This window comes from Mugil cephalus, chromosome 2 (genome assembly GCF_022458985.1).
Source record: "Mugil cephalus isolate CIBA_MC_2020 chromosome 2, CIBA_Mcephalus_1.1, whole genome shotgun sequence".
Lineage (NCBI taxonomy): Eukaryota > Metazoa > Chordata > Actinopteri > Mugiliformes > Mugilidae > Mugil > Mugil cephalus.
Window position 1 is genome coordinate 12,615,947 of NC_061771.1, and position 20,007 is coordinate 12,635,953.

General features: G+C 42.5%; 2 protein-coding genes across 3 annotated transcripts in view; one reads left to right on the forward strand and one right to left on the reverse strand.

Annotated features, from left to right (window-relative positions):
- On the forward strand, positions 1-16,627 carry krt222 (keratin 222). 2 transcript variants are annotated; one of them, XM_047578647.1, is made up of 10 exons: positions 1-379; positions 628-831; positions 4,398-4,480; positions 5,339-5,492; positions 7,241-7,531; positions 10,576-10,701; positions 10,922-11,142; positions 12,629-12,849; positions 12,933-13,035; positions 15,293-16,627. In XM_047578647.1, exons 2-10 carry the CDS (start codon positions 634-636, stop codon positions 15,504-15,506), a joined length of 1,611 nt encoding a protein of 536 aa, XP_047434603.1. In that variant the 5' UTR covers positions 1-379; positions 628-633; the 3' UTR covers positions 15,507-16,627. The 2 variants fall into 2 exon arrangements, with proteins under 2 accessions (XP_047434603.1, XP_047434602.1); XM_047578646.1 differs by lacking the exon at positions 1-379 and having other exon boundaries at positions 472-831.
- The window catches only part of LOC125004207 (tensin-4-like), an 11,611-nt gene continuing 8,199 nt past the window's right edge, over positions 16,596-20,007 (reverse strand). Inside the window, exons 9-12 of the mRNA XM_047578645.1 lie at positions 19,072-19,243; positions 18,880-18,948; positions 18,718-18,747; positions 16,596-18,598 (exon numbers count right to left, since the gene is read on the reverse strand). Of these exons, the coding sequence (XP_047434601.1) occupies positions 18,466-18,598; positions 18,718-18,747; positions 18,880-18,948; positions 19,072-19,243 (404 nt within the window). The 3' untranslated portion in view covers positions 16,596-18,465. The remainder of the gene's footprint in view (positions 18,599-18,717; positions 18,748-18,879; positions 18,949-19,071; positions 19,244-20,007) is intronic.

Sequence of the window (20,007 nt, forward strand, 5' to 3'; positions counted from 1 at the left end):
GAGTACAAAGGGCCCTAGAGTGTTGGTGATGTAAGCACAGTGTCCAGTGCTTACCCCACTGCTCTCCCCTCTCCCACATGCTGTCTGGGGGGTTGCGGCGGGACAGGGAGGAACATCCTTTTCGTGGATCAACCTGAAGACTGCGCACTGACTCACAAATTGAGAGATGCCAGCGGCTTGTCTGCCCCGCCTCAGGGGCCACTTCTGATGACCCGGGCACACAGTGGGAAGGAGAAAGTGTTGACCAGCTCTGCGTAGAGGAATGTGGCTAAGCTGTGGGGAGTGGTGGATCGGATCGGTGTGACCAGGAGAGAGGAGAACAGACCGACTGACTGACGACATTTACTCTGGCTCATTTGTGGAAGCCACGTAGACTCAGGTGAGTATAACTGGGTAAACATTTACCTTGTGAACGCCTTCGGCAGCATGTGATCCCGAATGGGAGGCAGACTCTGCGGTGGCGATTGTAACCTCATGTTTTTTTTTTTTTGTGAATGTGGTCTGTCAGTGGCGTACTATCTGAGTATTTCAGCACCAGCAGCTGTGCCATTTGACTGTAAGGAAATTTTGCACGGCGGGCGCGACATGTTCACCTGACTGTCAACATTTGGTCGCATGCTCTCTCAGGTCACCATGGACTTGCTGCAGGACTCCAGTCACACAATGTGTGGTCTGAACGCCCGCCTGAAGGGCTTCCTGGAGCAGGTGCACAGGCTGCAGGAGGCCAACCACCGGCTGGAAGCTCAGATAGCCGACTGGGGCGCCAGGAGCGGCTCGCACTCCCAGGAGTGGTCCCAGCAGGAACAGACTGTCAAGGAGCTCCGTACCCAGGTCAGATTTCTAACCATTGGGTGACGCACATTGCACAGCTGTTTGATTTGATGGCGCTGAAGTATTATTGTCAGTCTGTCTTTATGATTATGCTCAGCTCATGATTAATCACATCAGCCCAAGGCCATTTTGGCTGCTAGTGTGCGGGAGTGTATAATCAAACACGACCTATTATAGTGCTGATGGCAGCTGCAACAGGTTGTGAATAATATATTAAATTAAAAGTCAGGCTGTGTGTCTTAACTGCTATTACCCCGGTTTGAAACTGGATATAAGGAACGAGGATGCTTGGAGGCTGACCACAAGTTGCGGATGCAAAACTTGCAAAGTGCCGTTGGTAAATAACGACTTTTGCCGGTTTCGGGTCCATGGCTATGAATTATGAAACGAGAGGTAGCCAAGGAACACAAACATATAGGTGTCATTGCGTGTGCGCCTGAGTCACAGAGAAGAATGCCGACTGTCACACACGGAAAGAATGCGGAAATCTTTTTACGGGGCTCTCACATGACTTGACTTGATGGTTTTCAACTACTCCCTGGATTACATGTCCCCTTCTGTGCGAAACGCGTCAGTAGTCGTCAGTGACAGACATTTCAGTTATACTCTTGTTTATCTTTGCATGCCGTCTCGGATGAAAGTTGGCACATTTCCACACTCACAACAGTGTCCTTGTTTTCTGTACGGAGAGTAGCTCTTATCTTAAGCTGCGGGATTAGTTCGCTGGGTAACGTCTTGAAATGATGAGTCGCGAGTCTCTACGACTCGGGGGATCTCAGAGATCAGGTCCCTGGCACACTCGCCTCACACAGACTCAAAGAGGTGCATTGTAACATCTACACAATGACTGTCTAATGGTGCGTGTGGTGCAAATGTTGTGGAATATTCCATGTTGTCTTTGGCTTTCCTTCAACATGGGTGTGTCTCGAGTTGCACTCATGAGAAACAAAGGGAAACAGGGGTGTGTTAACGATTTCGTGTGTGATAAAATGCTTGAGCCAGCTTTTCATACTTTGAAATCCTTCACTGGAAGTTGAAAAGAATCTGCTTTGCGTTATTCACACAACTTTCGAGCCTCAAACAGTGACAATGAAACACAGCTGGAAGGCACTGTAAAAGAATTGTGGTAGTTTTTTTTTTTTTTTTAAGTTTTTTTTTTTACAAAAATGTTTGCACATTGTTAACTTCTTGAACCGGTGCATGGACAGTATGTAAACAGCAGATACAGACTTAAGCACTGATTGGCTTTTTGAGCCTAGAGGAGAAATTACCCCGAGGAAAGCACCTTTGTGACATGAAATACAATTTAAAGCTAATAACTTAAAATGTTTAAAGGATCCTATCAAGGATTAACATTATTTGCATCAAAATGGGAATGTAGTTTAATCAGCTTTATCCAGTCCCAGATCAGCTTCTCCAACCACTAGCTCTTCAGTCCACCGTAGCTTCTTTTCAACTGCACCGTGCTTTTTATACAAAGCTTGCCGTTTGCTCAAAAACATCATCTCACCAAAGGGTTTGTGTGAGTTGATGATTTCGCTGACTTCAGTCCAACACTAGAAGTGAAAAATAATAGATGAAGACTGATGGAGTTTGGCTTGATGTGTGCAGCTTCTTTACAGAGAGACGTTCATGTGAAACAAATTTACTTCACTGCAATAAATGATAATTGGAAATATATTTAACATACTATTTACTCTCCCTTTTACTTGGTGTCAAACTATTTTTTCTGCCCGGGAGCCCGCACCAGGAAATTCTGTGTCATAAGACAGGCAAATATTGGCTTTTACTTTCTATCACAGCACTAACAACAAAAGTTAAGTCTTGCAAAACCCGTTGTTAGATTTAAAAGATATCGGAAAGATCGAGCCTTATTCAGGAAGTGGGCAGATTTAAATCTCTGGCTCTAAACGTTATTTTACTTATGCTAAAAGAAGTAACAGAGTGGTTTACATAAAAACAGATCAAATGCATTAAAAGGGAATCAAAGTTCGTACACAAACACAAAAGAAAGATTTTTGGTGATAAAACACAGAGTAAATCTACAACTCGAGCCAGTCTAGAGGTAGAGATAATGGGTTTGTGGCAGAAAGTTGGTCACGGTCTGTGCGTTGGGAACTGATTATGCTCCAGCAAAGATCTAACCAGGCTACTTAAACTGTTGTGGTGAACTTTGTGTGGACAGAAGAGTAACAGCGAGGTAGTTGTACATGTCATCTGAGCGCCGTGGAGCTTAATTTGTTTACAATAAAATGGCTGCATTCGGAGAAGGTAGCTGTCTAGAGTCCCATATTTTGCCCGTTGTAAAAGATATTGACATAAAATAACTTTAAAGACAGCAATAAATGCTTTAATAAATGTCTCACATGCCTTTGCTCTGATTAATTGTACGACAATTACTTAATTGCACTAGTCTTATTTTCAACGTATTTGTTACCAGTCATATTTAGATATAACCAGGGAGCAATATTGTTGCTGAACAGCAGGACTTTGAATGTGACCCAAATTTTTATTGGAAGCCAGTGAAGAGATCCAAGCGCTCATGCTGAGTGTGTCATGATTCTGTCTGTTTCATGTTTTGAGTTTCCTGTTTTATTTTGTTAAGTTCCTTGGTCGCCTGTCTGCTGTGCTACCAGCAGAACTCAGATCAGCCCCAACTGTAAGCGCCTTTAAATCCAGGTTAAAAACCTTTCTATGCTCATGTGCTTACGGCTGAGCTGTTTTAAATAGTCTTAAATCATAATCTTGGATCTCCACTGTAAGTCCTCTTAATTGTTTTATTGAGTGTGTATTGTGTGTGTTTTATATACATTTTTATTTCTAGTACTTTTTTCTTTTTCTTTGCTAAATGTTTCTGTTTTATGCTGCTATTTTTAAATGCTTTGTCACACTGAGTCGCCTCGTGGTATGAAATGCGCTATATAAATAAAAATGCCTTGCCTTGCCTTGTGTTTTTAGTTGTGAGTCAGGTCGTCCCTCTGCCCCTACGTACAGCGTATATAGCCCTGCCTTTCCCTTTGTTCCCCTTCGCGTCATTTTTGTCCCCGTGTCTCCATGTCTTTGTTCTCCAGTCATGCTTTTTGCTCCGTGCCATGATTTTTGATTGTCATGCCGTGTCAGCGGCGCCTTCGTGGTTTAGGTCTTGTCTTTATTAAATACCTTACGTTTGAACACCGGCCTCATCACCTTTGTCCCGCACTTGGCTTCTCTATTAAAACGCACCGCTTAGACACTGAGTGTGTCACGGCTGACGTTTAGACAGAACAGCACTGTCACGGTGACAGTCACAACTACAAAACGGTGGTGCTTTTACTGAAAAATAAAAATGTCTACATATAAAATTATTATTTAGAAAAAAAACATAGCTGAAAAATGAAACGATACAACATTACAGGAAGAATGTTTGAGCCCATAAACTAAATCTAAAATGATGAACAGACAGTAACAGGATGTCGGCTGGTGTGAGCAACATTTAACATAAATAACACAATAAACACAATAAATGAAGACTTTTTTGTAATAGCAGACTTCTTTTACTAATTATCACTGTTTGGTTTTATTGCCAGGTTGGTAAACTCCTGATGGAAAATGCCCAACTGGCGTTAGAGTCTGACAGCGTGAAGTCCAGAGCTGCTGCCATCCAGGCCAGGTCAGCTGTATTTGGCTGTGGTTTTCCTGAAAGCTATAATCCTCCTCCTCATCATCAGATACAGTCCAGGCTTTATAGATTAGTATAGTAGGTGTAATATCACATTTCTTGAACACATTACAACTCTTGGATCCACTCCAGAATATCATGTGTCGCTGCACAAATTTGCTATGTTTTGCTAATGATATTTTCTACAACCTACCAATGGGGGATTATTATTATAATATGAGCATGAAACACTTCCTGTTGTCACCCTGCTGCAATGCTCTTCCAGTCAGCTGTTATCTAACTCAGGTCAGTTCCCGCATACAAATCCAGGCTGGAGCTTTTGTTGCCGCGTCGGCACTTTGTATAGATGCAGAGTGACAGTAGCCCCCCCCCCCCCCCGCCCCACCCCCCCCGCCCAAACACCCCCACCCCTTCCCATGCACATACACAAACACACACACACCTCCCTCTGCTGTCAGTCATTAACCCCTGAAGTACAGCGGAGGCTCAAATACGTACCTGTTCCTTAAATACCTCCGCAAATGTGTCTGCTGACCGACAAAATGTGTCTGTTTCTGACACACTTAATGTGATGCCAAGGCCTTTAATGCCCTGTTCTCTTTTTTGTTAAGATCGCTTATAATCAAGCAGGAACATGAGCATTACAGCATAGATACCGTCTATTATTGTAATCCCCGTTTACGTCATCAAGTCAAAGCCTGAGAAACATGTCAGTACTCCAGTAAAAGCTTCTGGGGATTTGGCCTTTTTCATGTGATTTGAACACAAGTTTTTTTCTGTATGATTCTTAATTAACTCTTTATGTGTGAGATTAATGCATTTTATCCATCTGTTGACATCGTGTCCCAGGTGCGAGACGGAGGAGAAGAACACCAGGCGTCTGGAGCAACAAGTGGCTCAGCTCAGGGAGCTTAAGAGGAAGGCAGACCAGAGCAGCACATCCCTGCACACGGACTTCCACCGCTCCATGACAGAGCTGCAGGAGATCCACCACGAGTTTGAGGTTACTCGCTGACCCCCTTTCCCACATTTTCTCTTCTAAACTGCCTGGTCAGGTTTTACAGAGGCTTTCCTTTTTCATCTGCCTTTCTAATCTTACACGCACTGTCCCGCAATAAGAATGAGCCCCGTCTACAAACCATCGCTCGGTGAAGGCGTAAAACCTGAGTTTAAAAGCGTCAGCAGGAGCAATAACCATAAAACAAAATAGAAGAGGAGGCAGGAAAGGTAAAGGGAGGATGAAAGTATTAACATTCGTAGACCCACTTATCACTGTCTCCCCCAGAAGACTCGCTGATTGTAGAAAGATGGTTGGAGGGCCAAAACATTTGGTTTTGTCAGGATATATCCATATGTATTTCGTTATTGTCAGGTGCTCCCGAGTTTTTTTATCTCATTATCTCCTGAAAACAAAGTTTTGTTTGACTGATGGATTCCCTTAACACTAATATAAATAATGATGTAGCAATAAAAATAATAATTACTAGGGTTACTGTAAGATGAGCTGTTTGTTTTGTGCTCTAATGCTACATAATGGGATAATGAGATAAATAACACAAGATCTTGAGAAACCTAGAAGAAAGTAACTCGTTATCAAGGGAAAACAGGGGAAATAATACGTGTGAATGCATGACCGCCTAGGGCTTCCAAACTTAATAACATAAAACCTATTAAAACCCTAAAAAGTCCTTCTCTTGCAGTTGTGATGAATAGAGAATTTGTTTGGATGATACAGCGAAACGTAGCGATTAACTAGCCCTGCTCGCTCTATGGCTTTTTGATTAATAATAGTCTGTCCACCATCTAAGTCCAGGCTGAAATATCTATTAAACATCTATTAATAGGATTGCTGTGAAAGTTTGTACTTTCATCTGGATTCAGTGAAGGTTCCAGTACTTTAAAATAAGAGCCAAAACGGTGTTTCCATTGCCCTCAGTTGTATTTCTGTACAGCCACTCATTTAATGTTAGCGTGCTGAGTTTGTCTGCACATAGCCACTGTTGTGTGTTCATATAATTTGTGGTTGGCTAAGTTGAAAAGATGTTCTTCTTCTCACACATCTGACCCAGTCCTGACCTGGTGTAAGTGGTTTTAGAATAAAGGAACAGACAATTGGGTGTAATATTCCTCATTTTGATTGGTAACCATGGGAATGGTTGTTATCACTGTTATTATGAGATGGGAGTCAAGAGTGGCCTGTTCCAACCACAACACAATAATCCCGTAATGATTGGGCGTGTATGTGTGTTTTGTAAGTTTACATGTGACAGGAGGCCTCCCAGCATCTTCTTCTGATACCCTTCCTTTCTTGGGTCCATCTCCTTGTTTTGTCATTTTGCTGACTAATATCTAGATTATCCTCCGTGCTCACGCACACATGCTCATGTACAGACACGCAGTCACGATGACAGAATAACTGATTTGTGGTTCTTCTTGCTGCTGCATTGCGTGGAATCACTCCCTCCCCCCACCACACACACACACACACACACACACACACACACACACACACACACACACACATGCACACACTCTCCTATGTTTCTCCTTTGCGTTTATTCACCTATACCTTCAAAGATGCTTTTGGCCCACTCTCACCTCTCTTTTTGCCTTGTTGTTCTCTTGTATTTCTTGCTGTCCTTCTCTCTTTGTGCCCTCTCTCCTTCTTTCTCCCTCTCTCTCTCTCTCTCTCTCTCTGTCTCTCTCTCTCTCTGCCCCCCCCTCGTGCGCCCTCTGGTTGGCTGTTTGCAGGCAGCCCGGGCTCTGCAGCTGCAGCGGGCCGGCTCCTGCGATGCTCTGTTAAAGACAGCCACAGCAGCAACAGCAGCAGCAGGAGGGGAGGAGGAGGATGGCACAGGGATGGAGCTCACCCAGCTCCTCGACCGAATCAGAGCGCAGTGCGACCAGAGCAGACTTCCAGGTCCGGGCGAGGGACACCTCGGCCTGGGCGCCGTCTCAAATCCACCCCCAGGCTCGGCCGGGCCTAGCCACTCCGGGGCTGGAGCGGCAGCATCCAGAGCACACAGAGGAGCTCTCAGTGAGGTACGCATCCACTTGTGCATGCTCACATTTTTATTTCAGTGAATGTCATCCTGGCTCTGTGCCAGCCAGACACACCCTCAAGATCAACTCCAGACTGTCCCCGATTGTTTGCTTTTTCGCTGTAGTTAAATGGTTGGTAAGGTCTTCGTTCGGTGGATGGCCAGAGGCGCATTGTGTCTCTCCCCCGTCTCTATGTGTATTTGTGTTGTACATGCCTTGTGTGTTAATTTGTGTGTCCCTCTCTTGGTCTAAATGCTGCTACGATCTGTTTTATTACAGCACTGTGTACATGATGAATTGCATGACCCTCATTTTCATTAAACATTTATGAGCCAAATTACAGCCTAAGCATTCTCATCCTTTATCTAATAACAGCAGTGCTGTGCTCCTTTTAAGTTCCTTCTGTAGTTTTGTCCTCCTTCTTTTTGTTGTTATGAGGAAAAACGCAGTCTGGGTGCATTTTTTTATTCCGCCGTGGCTCAGAATAATGTCTTTGGTCTGACATCAACAATAAAGTGCAGCTGACGAGAGCTGTAAGCCACCAATGTGATTAATCACGGCAGGTTTTGTGAAATGCGGGCTGTGTCTCTCACTGTCTCGCTAAATACCGCAGTCAGAATCCCCACAATAATGAGAGGTGGTATTAAAATAGTGCACTGATGTCTCATGTGTTGGATGTGGATTCTTAGCGGGCAGTCAGCTGGATGTCATCACGTCTGCGTATTGTAAGAGAAATCACGAGCCTTGTGGGATGAGTTGCATTGTTTATGTCATGACGTGACAAAGCTCGAAGACAGATTAGGGTAATTACAAAAGTAACCGACATAGATCGTCCCTTTCAACACGCCATGTGCCTTTGTAAACAAACTGCACTTTTGTGAGCTGAAGTGTGCTGAATGCATTTCAATCCCTCAAAGCTGGAATAAATTTAAAAAATAATAATAATAATAAAATGGCTGAGAGATGATGTTTCCAAGCTTGAAGACATCTGCCTTTGGTTGTCTTAAGGTTTTATGGTCAGTCGGTGTGAAACCAGTGGAAGCAACATGTGCCACAAAATTGACCTTTTTATTTGACTTTATTGTCATTACATACAGTAAATACACGCAGCATGAATAGTATCTAAGAACTATGGTACAGGTCTTTCTTTGAATATAAGAATCTCTGTCTTCTTTTAGAGAAGAAACCATAGACCCCTTCATGGTCTACGCCACTGTGACATCACAATGTGAACTGGAGGCAAAACAGAGGGGAACTTGAGGCGAGCACTGTCACTTTCAACCATGAAACTGTCGTCTTGCTGTATTTTTTGGTGCCAAAATCAAAAACACTAGCTTGTGTCATCACATACCAGCCACTGTCAGTCATAGACAACCTACATTTGGCTTTGGCGATTAAAAGTAAGAACTAGACAATCAACAATGCACGCCTCATATCAGGTCAGATTAATATGTAATGCATCATCAGTTTCAGTCTGGATAACATCATGGGTTAGAATAAATCGTGACTGAAATTACGTTAAGTTTATAGTTGTTACACGTTAATGCTAATGCTAACCGTGAGCTATTGCAACATTACTTGCATGTTTCAGGGGTGTCCAAGCAGAAGTTGCATTTACTACGTTACCCTCCACAGTGGTTCCACTTACTTCTTGTAATATCTTTGTTGAGGCTTCACTTGATAAAGACGGACCAGACTTTGTCCCCTCTGTGTCCTCCTTTGGTCAAATCCAGTGAGTCAGAGTGTAGGGGTCGGTGAAAATAGTCCCATCAGACAGACAGAGTCAACTTTTTAAAATAACACCCACGGTCTCAGAGAGTGACTGTATTAGTATAATCTCTAAAATACGTGTTTTCCTTGTCCATTTGTGCCAAAACAGTCCACTGAAATACGCTAACCGCCGTTTACAGGCTATAGTGTTTGAGACATTTGGCATCCAGTTAAGCTCCGCCCCTCAGAAATGTCACTTTGTTTACAAACCGTAAAGGGGACTTTAAATCGCTGCAACTACCAACTGTTAGACAGAATGCACTTATTTACAGCTGAGCATTTCCATTCGATGACAATAGTTTATATGAAACTGAACATTTTTACCAATTATAGTCACTTGTTCCATTCCAGATGAAGGTTTTACAACCAGTGAGCAAAGTCTGATCTACTGCTATAAATTAAATGTTAGTCTATAAAACTACAACAACAGTCTACAAGTTTAAAACACTGACTATCTAAATCCAGCAGTTTTATGACTGGCACCAAGTTTACTCATCATTCTGTGCATTTATATCTTCATAAATTGTAAACGCAGAGCTTTAACTTTTGCTGAATAAATTAATCTAACTACTTCCTCTGACTGAGATAACAGATGGAATGATAATTTTCTTTCGCTAATCATATAATTACACACTTGTGGATACAGGACTGAATGTTCAGTTAAGAACATTTTAAGAGATAAATGAGCCGTTGAACAGAAAATAACTTACATAATTCGAATCTTCTTTTGTTTTTACTGTTAAAATATTTTCATAACTGTGTTGAGACAGTTTCACCGCTTCAGTGCATTTGAGGGTGTGAGACGCCTGACAGCTGTAGAGTGTGTCGATGTAGTTTGTACAGCTGTACATACACGCAGGCCTCTGTGTCTGTTCCACTGTCTGTTTACCCAAAGTGAAACGAACTACCGGCAGCACCACAAGTGGCTGCTTCTCCTCTTGAATGTTTGTCTGAGTGAAAGTGGGAGTAAAAACACTTACCCACAAGCTGTGTGACAGTGACTGAGGTGGCTGTACATTCCCCTCTGTCTTGTTTTCATGGCCCAGACACAATTCAAAGAACTGGCATACAATCAGCTCCTGTACATTTACCCAGATGGCTCACATTTATATGTGATGTAAAAACATTGTCACGTAAGACTGGAGAGGAGTGTTTGTTCTCCTCTGGACTGGACTGGTTGTGGTTTTATTCTAAGAGGGTGACAGAGGTAGTGGTGGTGGTTGTGGTGGGGTTCACGTCTCTTTCAACATCTGATCCCCCCTCTCTCCGTGCAGGAGGAGGCAGCGTGGGCACAGGTGAGCCTCGGCGGCGCAGCCCTAAGGGAGGCACGAGCTGAGCTAGCTGAAGCCAGGAAGCAGTGGCACTCCCTGCAGGTGGAGATCGAGACCCTACATGCCTTGGTAAGAAAATACAAATGACATACGGTTCATTTCCCAGCAGAGGGCCTTGCTAACATGCTGCTAACCAGACCAAGCTAACGAATCCAACTAACTTTGTAAATAGTAGGAAGTCAATAAGAGACACTATTCTTGATTTTCACACTGTTAGTGCCCACATGTTTCTTAGAATTTGAAAAAAGGAACATGACAAGAACTATTCAGCCCTGACCTTTGCCTCCAGGAGAAAGGCCTGGAGAGCTCCCTGCAGCACACCCAGCGGCTGTACTCCAGCCAGCTGCAAGACCTTTCCCAGGTCATCGCCGGGCTGGAGGGCGAACTGGATCAGGTGAGGAGCGGACTGGCCACCCAGCGTCAGCGTCACAGCGAGCTGCTCAACACCAAGATGAGGCTGGAGCGAGAGATCACCACATACCGGCGCCTGCTGGAGCGCGAGGAGGGAAGGTGAGGACAAGAAAGTGAGAGAAAACTTAGATGAACCAGGATGTAAATATTCAGATAGAATTTTGTGGTTTCCTTGTTCTTCCTGGTTTGCAGGTGTTTAGTGCTTAATTATAAAACGTTCCAGCAACAAAGGAGAAAATTAAAAACCTGTGAAGTCTGATGAAAAGAATGTCATATACCCACTTGACTGACAGGACTCAAATTCAATCCCCAGCACTTAAACGGGATTTCTTAATCGATGTTTCTCTGAACACTGCCTGTCAAACAGCTTCTTTTATGTAACTGGTATTTTCAGTTTTGTCAAAGCCATCCATTATACTATGGATTATGTAAAATCTGTCTGAATAGAAACTGAAAATCCACAATAATCAGACGAGATGATAGGATCCAGACATTGTCTGGTCTCTGGCCTTTGTCTGGTCTCTTTATTTCTTCCGGGATCTTATTTTAGCTCATCTGGTATTGTGGACGGTGTATAGACTTTAAGACATTTGGGGCATCAGCCACGTAAGTAAAATATTTTAGTATTAGCTTTGTTGCAAGGGTAACAAGAGTAGAAGTTGTGGCCATTCTAGTGGTTCAAATGAGTTTGTATTTATCATGTACACAAGAATAGTCTATGTGAATATCCAGAAAGAAACAAACCTAAAACCAAGACAACTGGTCCAAGTTCACAAGGTGTTTCAGAAATGATGGCCGTAGAATGAGAAATGACCTTTAAATGGAGCACGTAGTAGGTCATCTACACACCTTTTGAAAAAGGGCCTTTTCAAAAACAAGATGTCACCGTTCACATGGACTCTTCTCTTCTTGTGTACACAGTGAACATCACCTCAGCGCAAAAGCAGCGCAAACATACTACAGTTCAGTCATTTTTCATGTGCATGGAAAACGTTGATATTCCCATCAGCCTCACCCTTAAACTGTGCCTTTACATTTCCTTACCTGGTTGTTAGCTGGCTAAACTATAAGCTTCGGTTACCTCTAGACACCAACAGTTGCCCCGGAGCATTGTTCTCATGAAGAACTTTGTGTACTTGACTTCCCATGTCGTAACCATGAAATTACCCAAAGTTCTGTTTGAAGGTAGCCATGATGTCCTAGCATGCATGCACTTGCTAATTCACACTGAATACAGAACAGCTGAGGCCCGAGACGTCATAAGCTGACGCTAGTTGCAGGTATTTGGTTCACAAACCTTCAAATGGGATTGCCTTTACCCTGTTCACAAGTCAAGGTGAGTCAACATGAGTCAAGATGAACTACTCTGTCTTTAGGTATTCAGAACCTCATGAGTGGAAACTTTCTTAAATGTTCCTAGCTTTTTACGAGCTGCAACCATGGGCTCATAAATCATGATCATATACATTTACCAGCTGTGATGCTTTGCTGACTGGTATCTCTACGCAGAGCTAATTTTGCCCTGGTCTCTTTGAACTTTCAACATCTCATGCGTACTTCCTCCGTCATTTTGTACGACATGTAGATACATGGGTCGTAATGTGCAGCACTTGAATCTGCGGCCTTGGAGGTTTTCCACGGAGGAGCCGAAGGAAAACGGGCTGGAGAACGGCTTCAGTGACCCTGCTGTGACGCCGGATGAACCCAAGTCAGAGCCCCTGCCTGAGATACCTCCACTCCTCCCCGCAGACAATGGGATAAAGAAAGGCATACTGTACAGGCAGCAGAGCCTTGTGATACTCACAGGTACTGCAACACACGCCCGGGTGCACGTAGGCTTATTACAGTCACTTCTTGTGAAATTATTCGTCAATAATGTCTTCTCGCAGAGCCAGAGCAAGATAAAGACTTGCCAATCTCCACTGTGAAGACTCAGGAGATTCTTCAGGGCAATGTTGTACGGGAAAGTGCAGAGGGTCACGGCACCATCGAGTAAGTATTGATTTTTTTGAGCCCCCCTCTGACCTGCAGTCAGCACCTCTGCTTCAGTCTGAAATGTTGTAGCAAGCACTATAATTGCATCCCTTCAGAACTATCTGTTTTACATTACCCACATAAACACTGTTTGGCCAAATGCCGTTTGGGACTACAAATTAACATAGTTTGTAACACTGCTTGAGTGTTATAGCTCACAATGATAGAATCATGTGTCCTCCCCACCCAGGCGACGTCTGGTCCAACAGACTCGGCTTACATTCTTTGAAAAAAATAATTACCTTCATGCATCGAAGAGGTAACAAGGACTCACACATAGAGATAGCTGCACAGGTTCCCATGAGTAATTAGTCTATGGGAATTTTCCCCATTTAATGGTTTGTGTTTTATACGGAAGAACCCGCCTTGTGTGCAGTCTGCAGGGTGTGGCACCGTGTTATTATTTGAAGAGACATGGGTGGAATTCTTTGTTCACAGTGTTCAGGTTTTACCAGCCACATACACAAATCCACAAAAGCCACGTTTGAATAGTGTCCTTAGTTGCACAGTTGTGACGTTGTTCATCGTTATGTCTGTCTGCTGTGTCACTAGTGGGACAATCTTGTAAAATTTCTTTCACAAATATGAATTCTGATGCCATTTCACATTAATCGTGACATGATGTTAGGGTATCTTTGGATGGGTCTCTTCTGTGGTTAGACCAGACCTTATCGTAGTTTCCTCTACAAACACATTGAGCCCAGACATGTAGGAGCAGAGTACTTTCTTTTGTATCTTTTAAAGCGACTCCCGTAGCCAGGTCATCAGGTTAATATTCAGTAATGATTAATGGGAGCAGATTAGTACCAGCAAAGCAAAATAGGAGCGATGTCAGGCGATACTGAAGTAGTAGAAGTTCACTAAAGAGTAAGAGTTTATTTTTCCACTCTTTAAGCCAAAACTAACACAAGGTTCCCCACCTACACTCTCTTAACAATGAGCATAACAAAAAACAGGAGAAGTTTCTAAGCTGCCTCTCATTAAGACGCAACTGTCAAACACTAAGGACAATTTGACTTTTACAGACAAAGTGACGCCAAGGTGACATGATTATTAAGGTACAGCCACTGATTATAGCATCCGGACACCATCCAATGTGGGTGGCTGACACTCTAACACCAGACCAATAGGTGAAGGTGAGGGGAGGATCAGGGGAGGAGTTAGATAAAGAACAGGACGTTTCTCGGGTTAATTTGCCTTAAATAGAAAGGAGGTTAGTCACACACACAGGCAACACAAGCACGGCAAACTTTGCTGTAAGACACCGACACTGCAGTTTTACTTTAAGTCTCCACTTAACCTGCTGAAACTCCCAGCAGCATCAACAAGATATTGCTTTGATTTTCTTTTTTTTTCTTTTTTTTTACCACATTGAAGCTCATTTGTTAGACTCTACAACTGTCTTCAGTTGCAGCAGACGATTGTTCCAAGAAAGCATGGTCATTTGAACACACAGCATGCTAATCCCTAAGCACCAACAAAAAGAAAGACAAAGTTAACGCCTAGCTGGTGAACAAGCTGAAGGAACAGATGTATTCCTCAGGAGGAGATAAAAAAGAGTGAGCTCCTACCCCTTCATGATGAAAAAAAAAAAAAAACATATCCTACGATCATTTACCTAAATCTAAGCAACATATGTTATATGTTGTGCAGCTTTATGGCTCTTCTTCTGGCCACCACAGTTTTCCATATGACCTTGTGCAGGTGCTGGTTTTTGGTTATTCTGTTTTACTTGTAGTTCAGCTCATAGATCTCAGACCTGGCCTCAGAGAGTCTATGTACTGCATGAGTGCTTGAATGTTAACACAGCTTATATGTATGTTCTTTAAAGCTAACAGCTCTTACTCCCTTTTTGGCCGTTGGGGTCACTATGCACTGACTTTAACAACCTGCCACAACAAGGTGTATAACGCATACATGACACATAGAAATAGATAAGAGGGTCAAAAGGAGAGGGTGAAGATGATGATGAGATGGAATGAGAAGGGTTGATGAGACAGGGTGAGGGGATTGAAGGTTTAGCATGAAGGGCATGAAAGGATGGAATGAGAAGTTCAAGGGATGAAATGAGCCAATGAAAGACTGGGATGAAAAGGACTGAAGAGATAGGATGAGAAGCGTCAAAGGAATGCTTTATGTACAGAATAGCAGAACGGAGATGCACAAGATTACATTATCACTTTCCATTGCTGCTGCGTCCAACCTGTTTCACCAGGACGGAGAAGATTGACAAAGTGATAAAGCAGTGGGAGGGCTCCTTCTTCAGAGGGAATCCCAAGCTGCGGAAGAAGTCCGTGTCTCTGCGTTTCGACCTGCACATGGCTGCGGCAGACGAGGGGTGTGCCCAGACCAAACAGGACAGCCTTCCTGACGTGGAGGTGCGTCTCATCATGAAGAGGTCTCGCAGCATCCCGTCCATCACACAGTAACTCTGCAGCCATTCGGCCAGAGGTGGCGCCGGTTCGCAGCTATTTGTGGTAACACTGCTGATTCAGGCCTAACCCCAATGTCACTGACATCGAAGGATATTACTGTCCGTTTCCATCATGCTTAATATGAATTTCAAATGCTGCATTTACTGAACTTTGCATCAGAGCTGATGACTGAAACGGAGATTTCTCGTATCTCGACTCTGGCAGGAGCAGCTTCACCCATCAGGCTTTTGTGGTGGCCATTTTTCTAGTGTCTGAAAGACTTACGTTCATCACATTAATATATAAATCATCTTTCTAGGTTACCATTCTAGATGAAGAAAGGGTGTGATTATCTCGGTAACACTTGGATGAGAGGTAATAATACATCTGATTAACACTTGAGACTGGAGGCAGAGTGCACAGATACATGCAGAGCAGATAATCATAAACTACTGTGAACTATCTAAGGGCGGATTTTATTTTGGTAGGTTTTCTGGAAGGGACTGTATGAAAATTATTAGGATAATATCTTTCCAGTTATCACTATCCAATAGCAGCAGTAGCTTAGGTGTGACTTGCAGGCAAAGTGAGAACACTTTTGTCAAATACATATGTAACACATTTCAATATAAGTAATGATATTTATTAATATAATATATTATATTCTAAATAAACTGGAAGACACAGCCTCAAGGTTCCAAGGAAAGGTGCAGAGCATGAATCATTCTATGAAGAGGCCGCCTGGTGCTACGAGCACTAAAGTGGATGTTGCATTTGTTTTGCCTCATTTCTGTGGCATACAATGTGTTGCAGTTGAGTATTTTTAGGTTCACTAGCATCTGTGTCACAGAATTATTGTTATATGGTTGTGATTTACATTTTACATAGAGAGGAAGTAAAACTGTCAGTGTTTGCAGCAGATCCCACTTCAGCCAAGTGACAAATGTGTCTTCTCCACAGAGCCCCAGGCTGTTTATTTAGCTGCTGTTGGTGGAATTTAAGGATATTTTCAGATGGAAGTAATAAAAAAAAAAAAAAAAAAGGCTTAAAAAATATATAAAAAATATTTTACCACTGCTTCATTATATTTATGCAAGGATGGTCTAAAAATTTTTTTTTTTTTTTTTTTTTTTTAAGAGACAAACATAATGTTTACCCCCTCCTTTCCCAATGATTTTCATACAGTCCCTAAAAGCTTTGCACTGCACACACATACTGCACTTACAAAAACATCAGCACTGAAAGATATCCAGAGTTTGGCCACTTAGAGGGTCTTTTGTCATTGCAGTTGATTCTCTGTGTGGACAAAAAAAAAAAAAAAAAAAAAGATATCCTGCAACTCAAACTGATAATGTAGGCTTCATTTGACAATGCTCACTGTGACCTAAACAGCAGTGAGGCTTTTAACACTCACCATGTCTCAGAGAATTTGGATTCCCTGTCTTAACCAGAGGAGGGCAGTATTTGTAAATAGTTAACACTGCAGTGTGTCTTTGATGCTCAACTCGGGTTGTGTAACACATGCTATCGGTTACACCGTAGAAGCAGGGTTTTTATGCTTAGGTTTGAGTGGGCACCAAAGAAAATAATAAATGAACCTGTGTGCATTGCATTTGGGTCCCTAAAAACATGTTGAGAATATTTAAATATATTATCTATGCAGTTCTGTGCTTGATTTTGCTTTGCCTCATGAAGCACAGTCTTCATTTTGAGAGCTCTGTATCTTCCGAATGAAGCATTATGCTTTTGTCTAAAGAGAAACAATTTAATTTAAAATAATAAAAAAATAAATATGTCCACACTGATGTGTTTCCTGTCAAATGCTTACCTTCTTCAGTTATGTACTAGAAGACACAAAGCAAGCCAACCACAGTGTGTTTCCATGGCGGCTTGGGTGGTGAGACAAAGATAAAAGGTCTGTCTTTTAACACTTTCATGTCATATCAGCCCCTGTCATGGGAGTAAACAATCACAAGTCCAATAGTTCAACCTGTGTATTGTCACGTAATGATTGAACAAACAAATCAGGAGTACATAGAAAATGAAGCTTTTACAATGCAGTATAAGAATATATATATAAATACATTTAGAACTAAACAGATGTACCAGTAAAATGAACAGACGCATTCGTTCTTCTGTTCTTTGTCTTCCAGACTGTTCACGCTTCTGATTCCCCCATCAGTTTATTTTACAACATCAACTCTTAGTGCACATTTTCAGATCCTCTGTTTACACGGGAATCTTTTGACATAAAGACGAATCAACTGGTTCACTTTTTCCCCAGAACTGACTGTTTCTGTAAGCTGCTGATTTCTGAGAAGTTCGTCTCATATACCAGCCTTACATCGGTTTGGTTGGGTTAGGTTTACCATTACAACAATTTACAACTTGATTGCTTTAAATACAGTGTCTAATTTAATTACAATCATATGCTGCTGGTTCCCCTGTCTCTTGTTCCCAGTCTTACATGTCCCCATGGATGTCCCTTGTCTTTTAATATAACTTTCATCATAAGGTGCAAACCATGTGGTGGCTGAGAGAGCTCAGTGGACTGACTCTAGAAAACCCATGCAAACAAACAGCTTTCTAATCAATTAGACAACACATGCGCGGCAAATACCCTGAAATGTCCCTACAGGACCCCGTAGTTGTTGGCATTTGCTACTCATCAGTCTTTTTGCTTTTAACTTCCTGATCACATGATGCCTTTTGTTTGTCATCAGCTCGTCAATTCAAGTAATCTGACAACACAATTCATTTGCAGATGGACGGCATTAATAATATCTTAACGTTGAGGACATTGTCTCGATTTGCACGTTTTCTTCTGTTTGCATGTTGTTTTCTTGAGCCACGGTTTCCTCTCTGCTTCCGTCAGCAAACACGGCTTTTCCAGTTTATCAACAGCAATGACACCATATTGGAGAGGTAACTATAAGTACAGTGTAAGTATCGTGTTGTTTCATGGCCCCCGTGTCTACGGTTTGGATATGGCGCTCTGAATAACCTGGATGACTTTGCCACAGGGCTGCAGGGAGTCATACTCTGCAAAGACGTGACACACATTCTCCATACCAGCCTCGACGCCTTTTGCTACAAAGCCAAATATCCTGTTGGGTTAAAAAAAAAACAACAACAACAAAAAAAAGAAGAAATTAGACTGACTTGTACTAATATACCACACAATATACCATTTAAGTAAGTATAAAAGACTCAAAATGGAATTTACCTTGCACCAAAACGCGAACCTCTCGTCCACCTGTGGAGGAGAAAATATCAAATTTCAGATTATACTTGCTTTCATATCCTTTAGCCACTAAAATGAGTGCAATAGTTCTGCATTGAGTTTTTCGATTCGCAAAATGACTCAGCAGACATGTGGTATACTCACACTCGTTTATCTGGATCTTCGCCGCCGTAGCTGAGCAGGTGAGCAGGGTAATGGCGTCTGAAGAAAAGCCTGCGAAGAAACAGTCAGTTCTTACAAAGTGCTGCACACAAACCACACCTCAACACCACCAGCACGATTATAGTGTAAAAAGTCAAATCTGAGCAGCGGGAGGTGACAGGATATGTCTCTTACTTCCTGTTGATATCTGTCAGTGTAACACCCTTCAGAGACACCTTCATGTTTACGATTGTGGGCGCAAAGGACCCCGGGGCTTTCTCAATTGTTAGGGACACTGCCTTCTGCACTGCACAGGGACCCGTCAGCATCTCAGTGGGGACTGCATTCAGGTAGATGAAGTTGCAAGCTGCAGAAAAGACAAACATTGTGGAAGGTGTGATCGGAATTAGAAGCTCAAACCATTTCAGCAGTTTAATCAAAGGAAGCCCACTTCCTTCAGCATGTAGGCTGCGTTGTTTCAATTGTTTATCTCGTTTGCACTTTTGAAAAAAAAAATTGTTAGAAAGTCTGTAAAGATCAAAACAAAGATGCCAACTTACTGGCCGCCTGGATCGGTAATGAGTTAGCTTGGGAAACAACTTTAAAAAAAAAAGTGTAATTCAGTCAAAACTCATAGGGCTGTGGTAGTCCTAGCCTGGCTTAGCCAAACTGAAATTTCAAGACTCAATCAGGATATAAGTCTGGTAACACTTAATCGGGATTTCATTATGGGCAACTGCTACCATTTGCACGGAAATGCATAGTTCTACAACAAATCAGAGCAATGAAGTATGTGACCATGAGGGATTACGGTATTTTTCCTTAATCGCTATAGGTGGGGAAGATGGGCTGCCTTCAGGTCCAGATGTTTAAAGCAACACTGAGTGTTCTGTGACGTACTTTTACCCGCTTAGTTTTTCAAACACTGTAGTACATTACATGTACTAGTACATTTTAAGAATGTACTAGTGCATGTAATGCATAAAAAAAGAAGCCAACAACGAGGTGCCAAAAACTGCGGTTCGCTCTCAGTAGTCATTTCTTTTTCATTCGTGAGATCTGCACAAGAGAAGAAGTCATCTGTTTAAATGAGAGTGAAGCTTAAACATATGTATAATTAGGGACTTGTCT

Coding starts and splice junctions, on each gene's coding strand:
- krt222 (XM_047578646.1), top strand. CDS start 616: ATGCTCTCTCAGGTCACCATGGACTTGCTGCAGGACTCCAGTCACACA. Junction 832..4,397: donor TCAAGGAGCTCCGTACCCAG/GTCAGATTTCTA, acceptor TTTTATTGCCAG/GTTGGTAAACTCCTGATGGA. Junction 11,143..12,628: donor CTGGAGCGCGAGGAGGGAAG/GTGAGGACAAGA, acceptor TACGACATGTAG/ATACATGGGTCGTAATGTGC.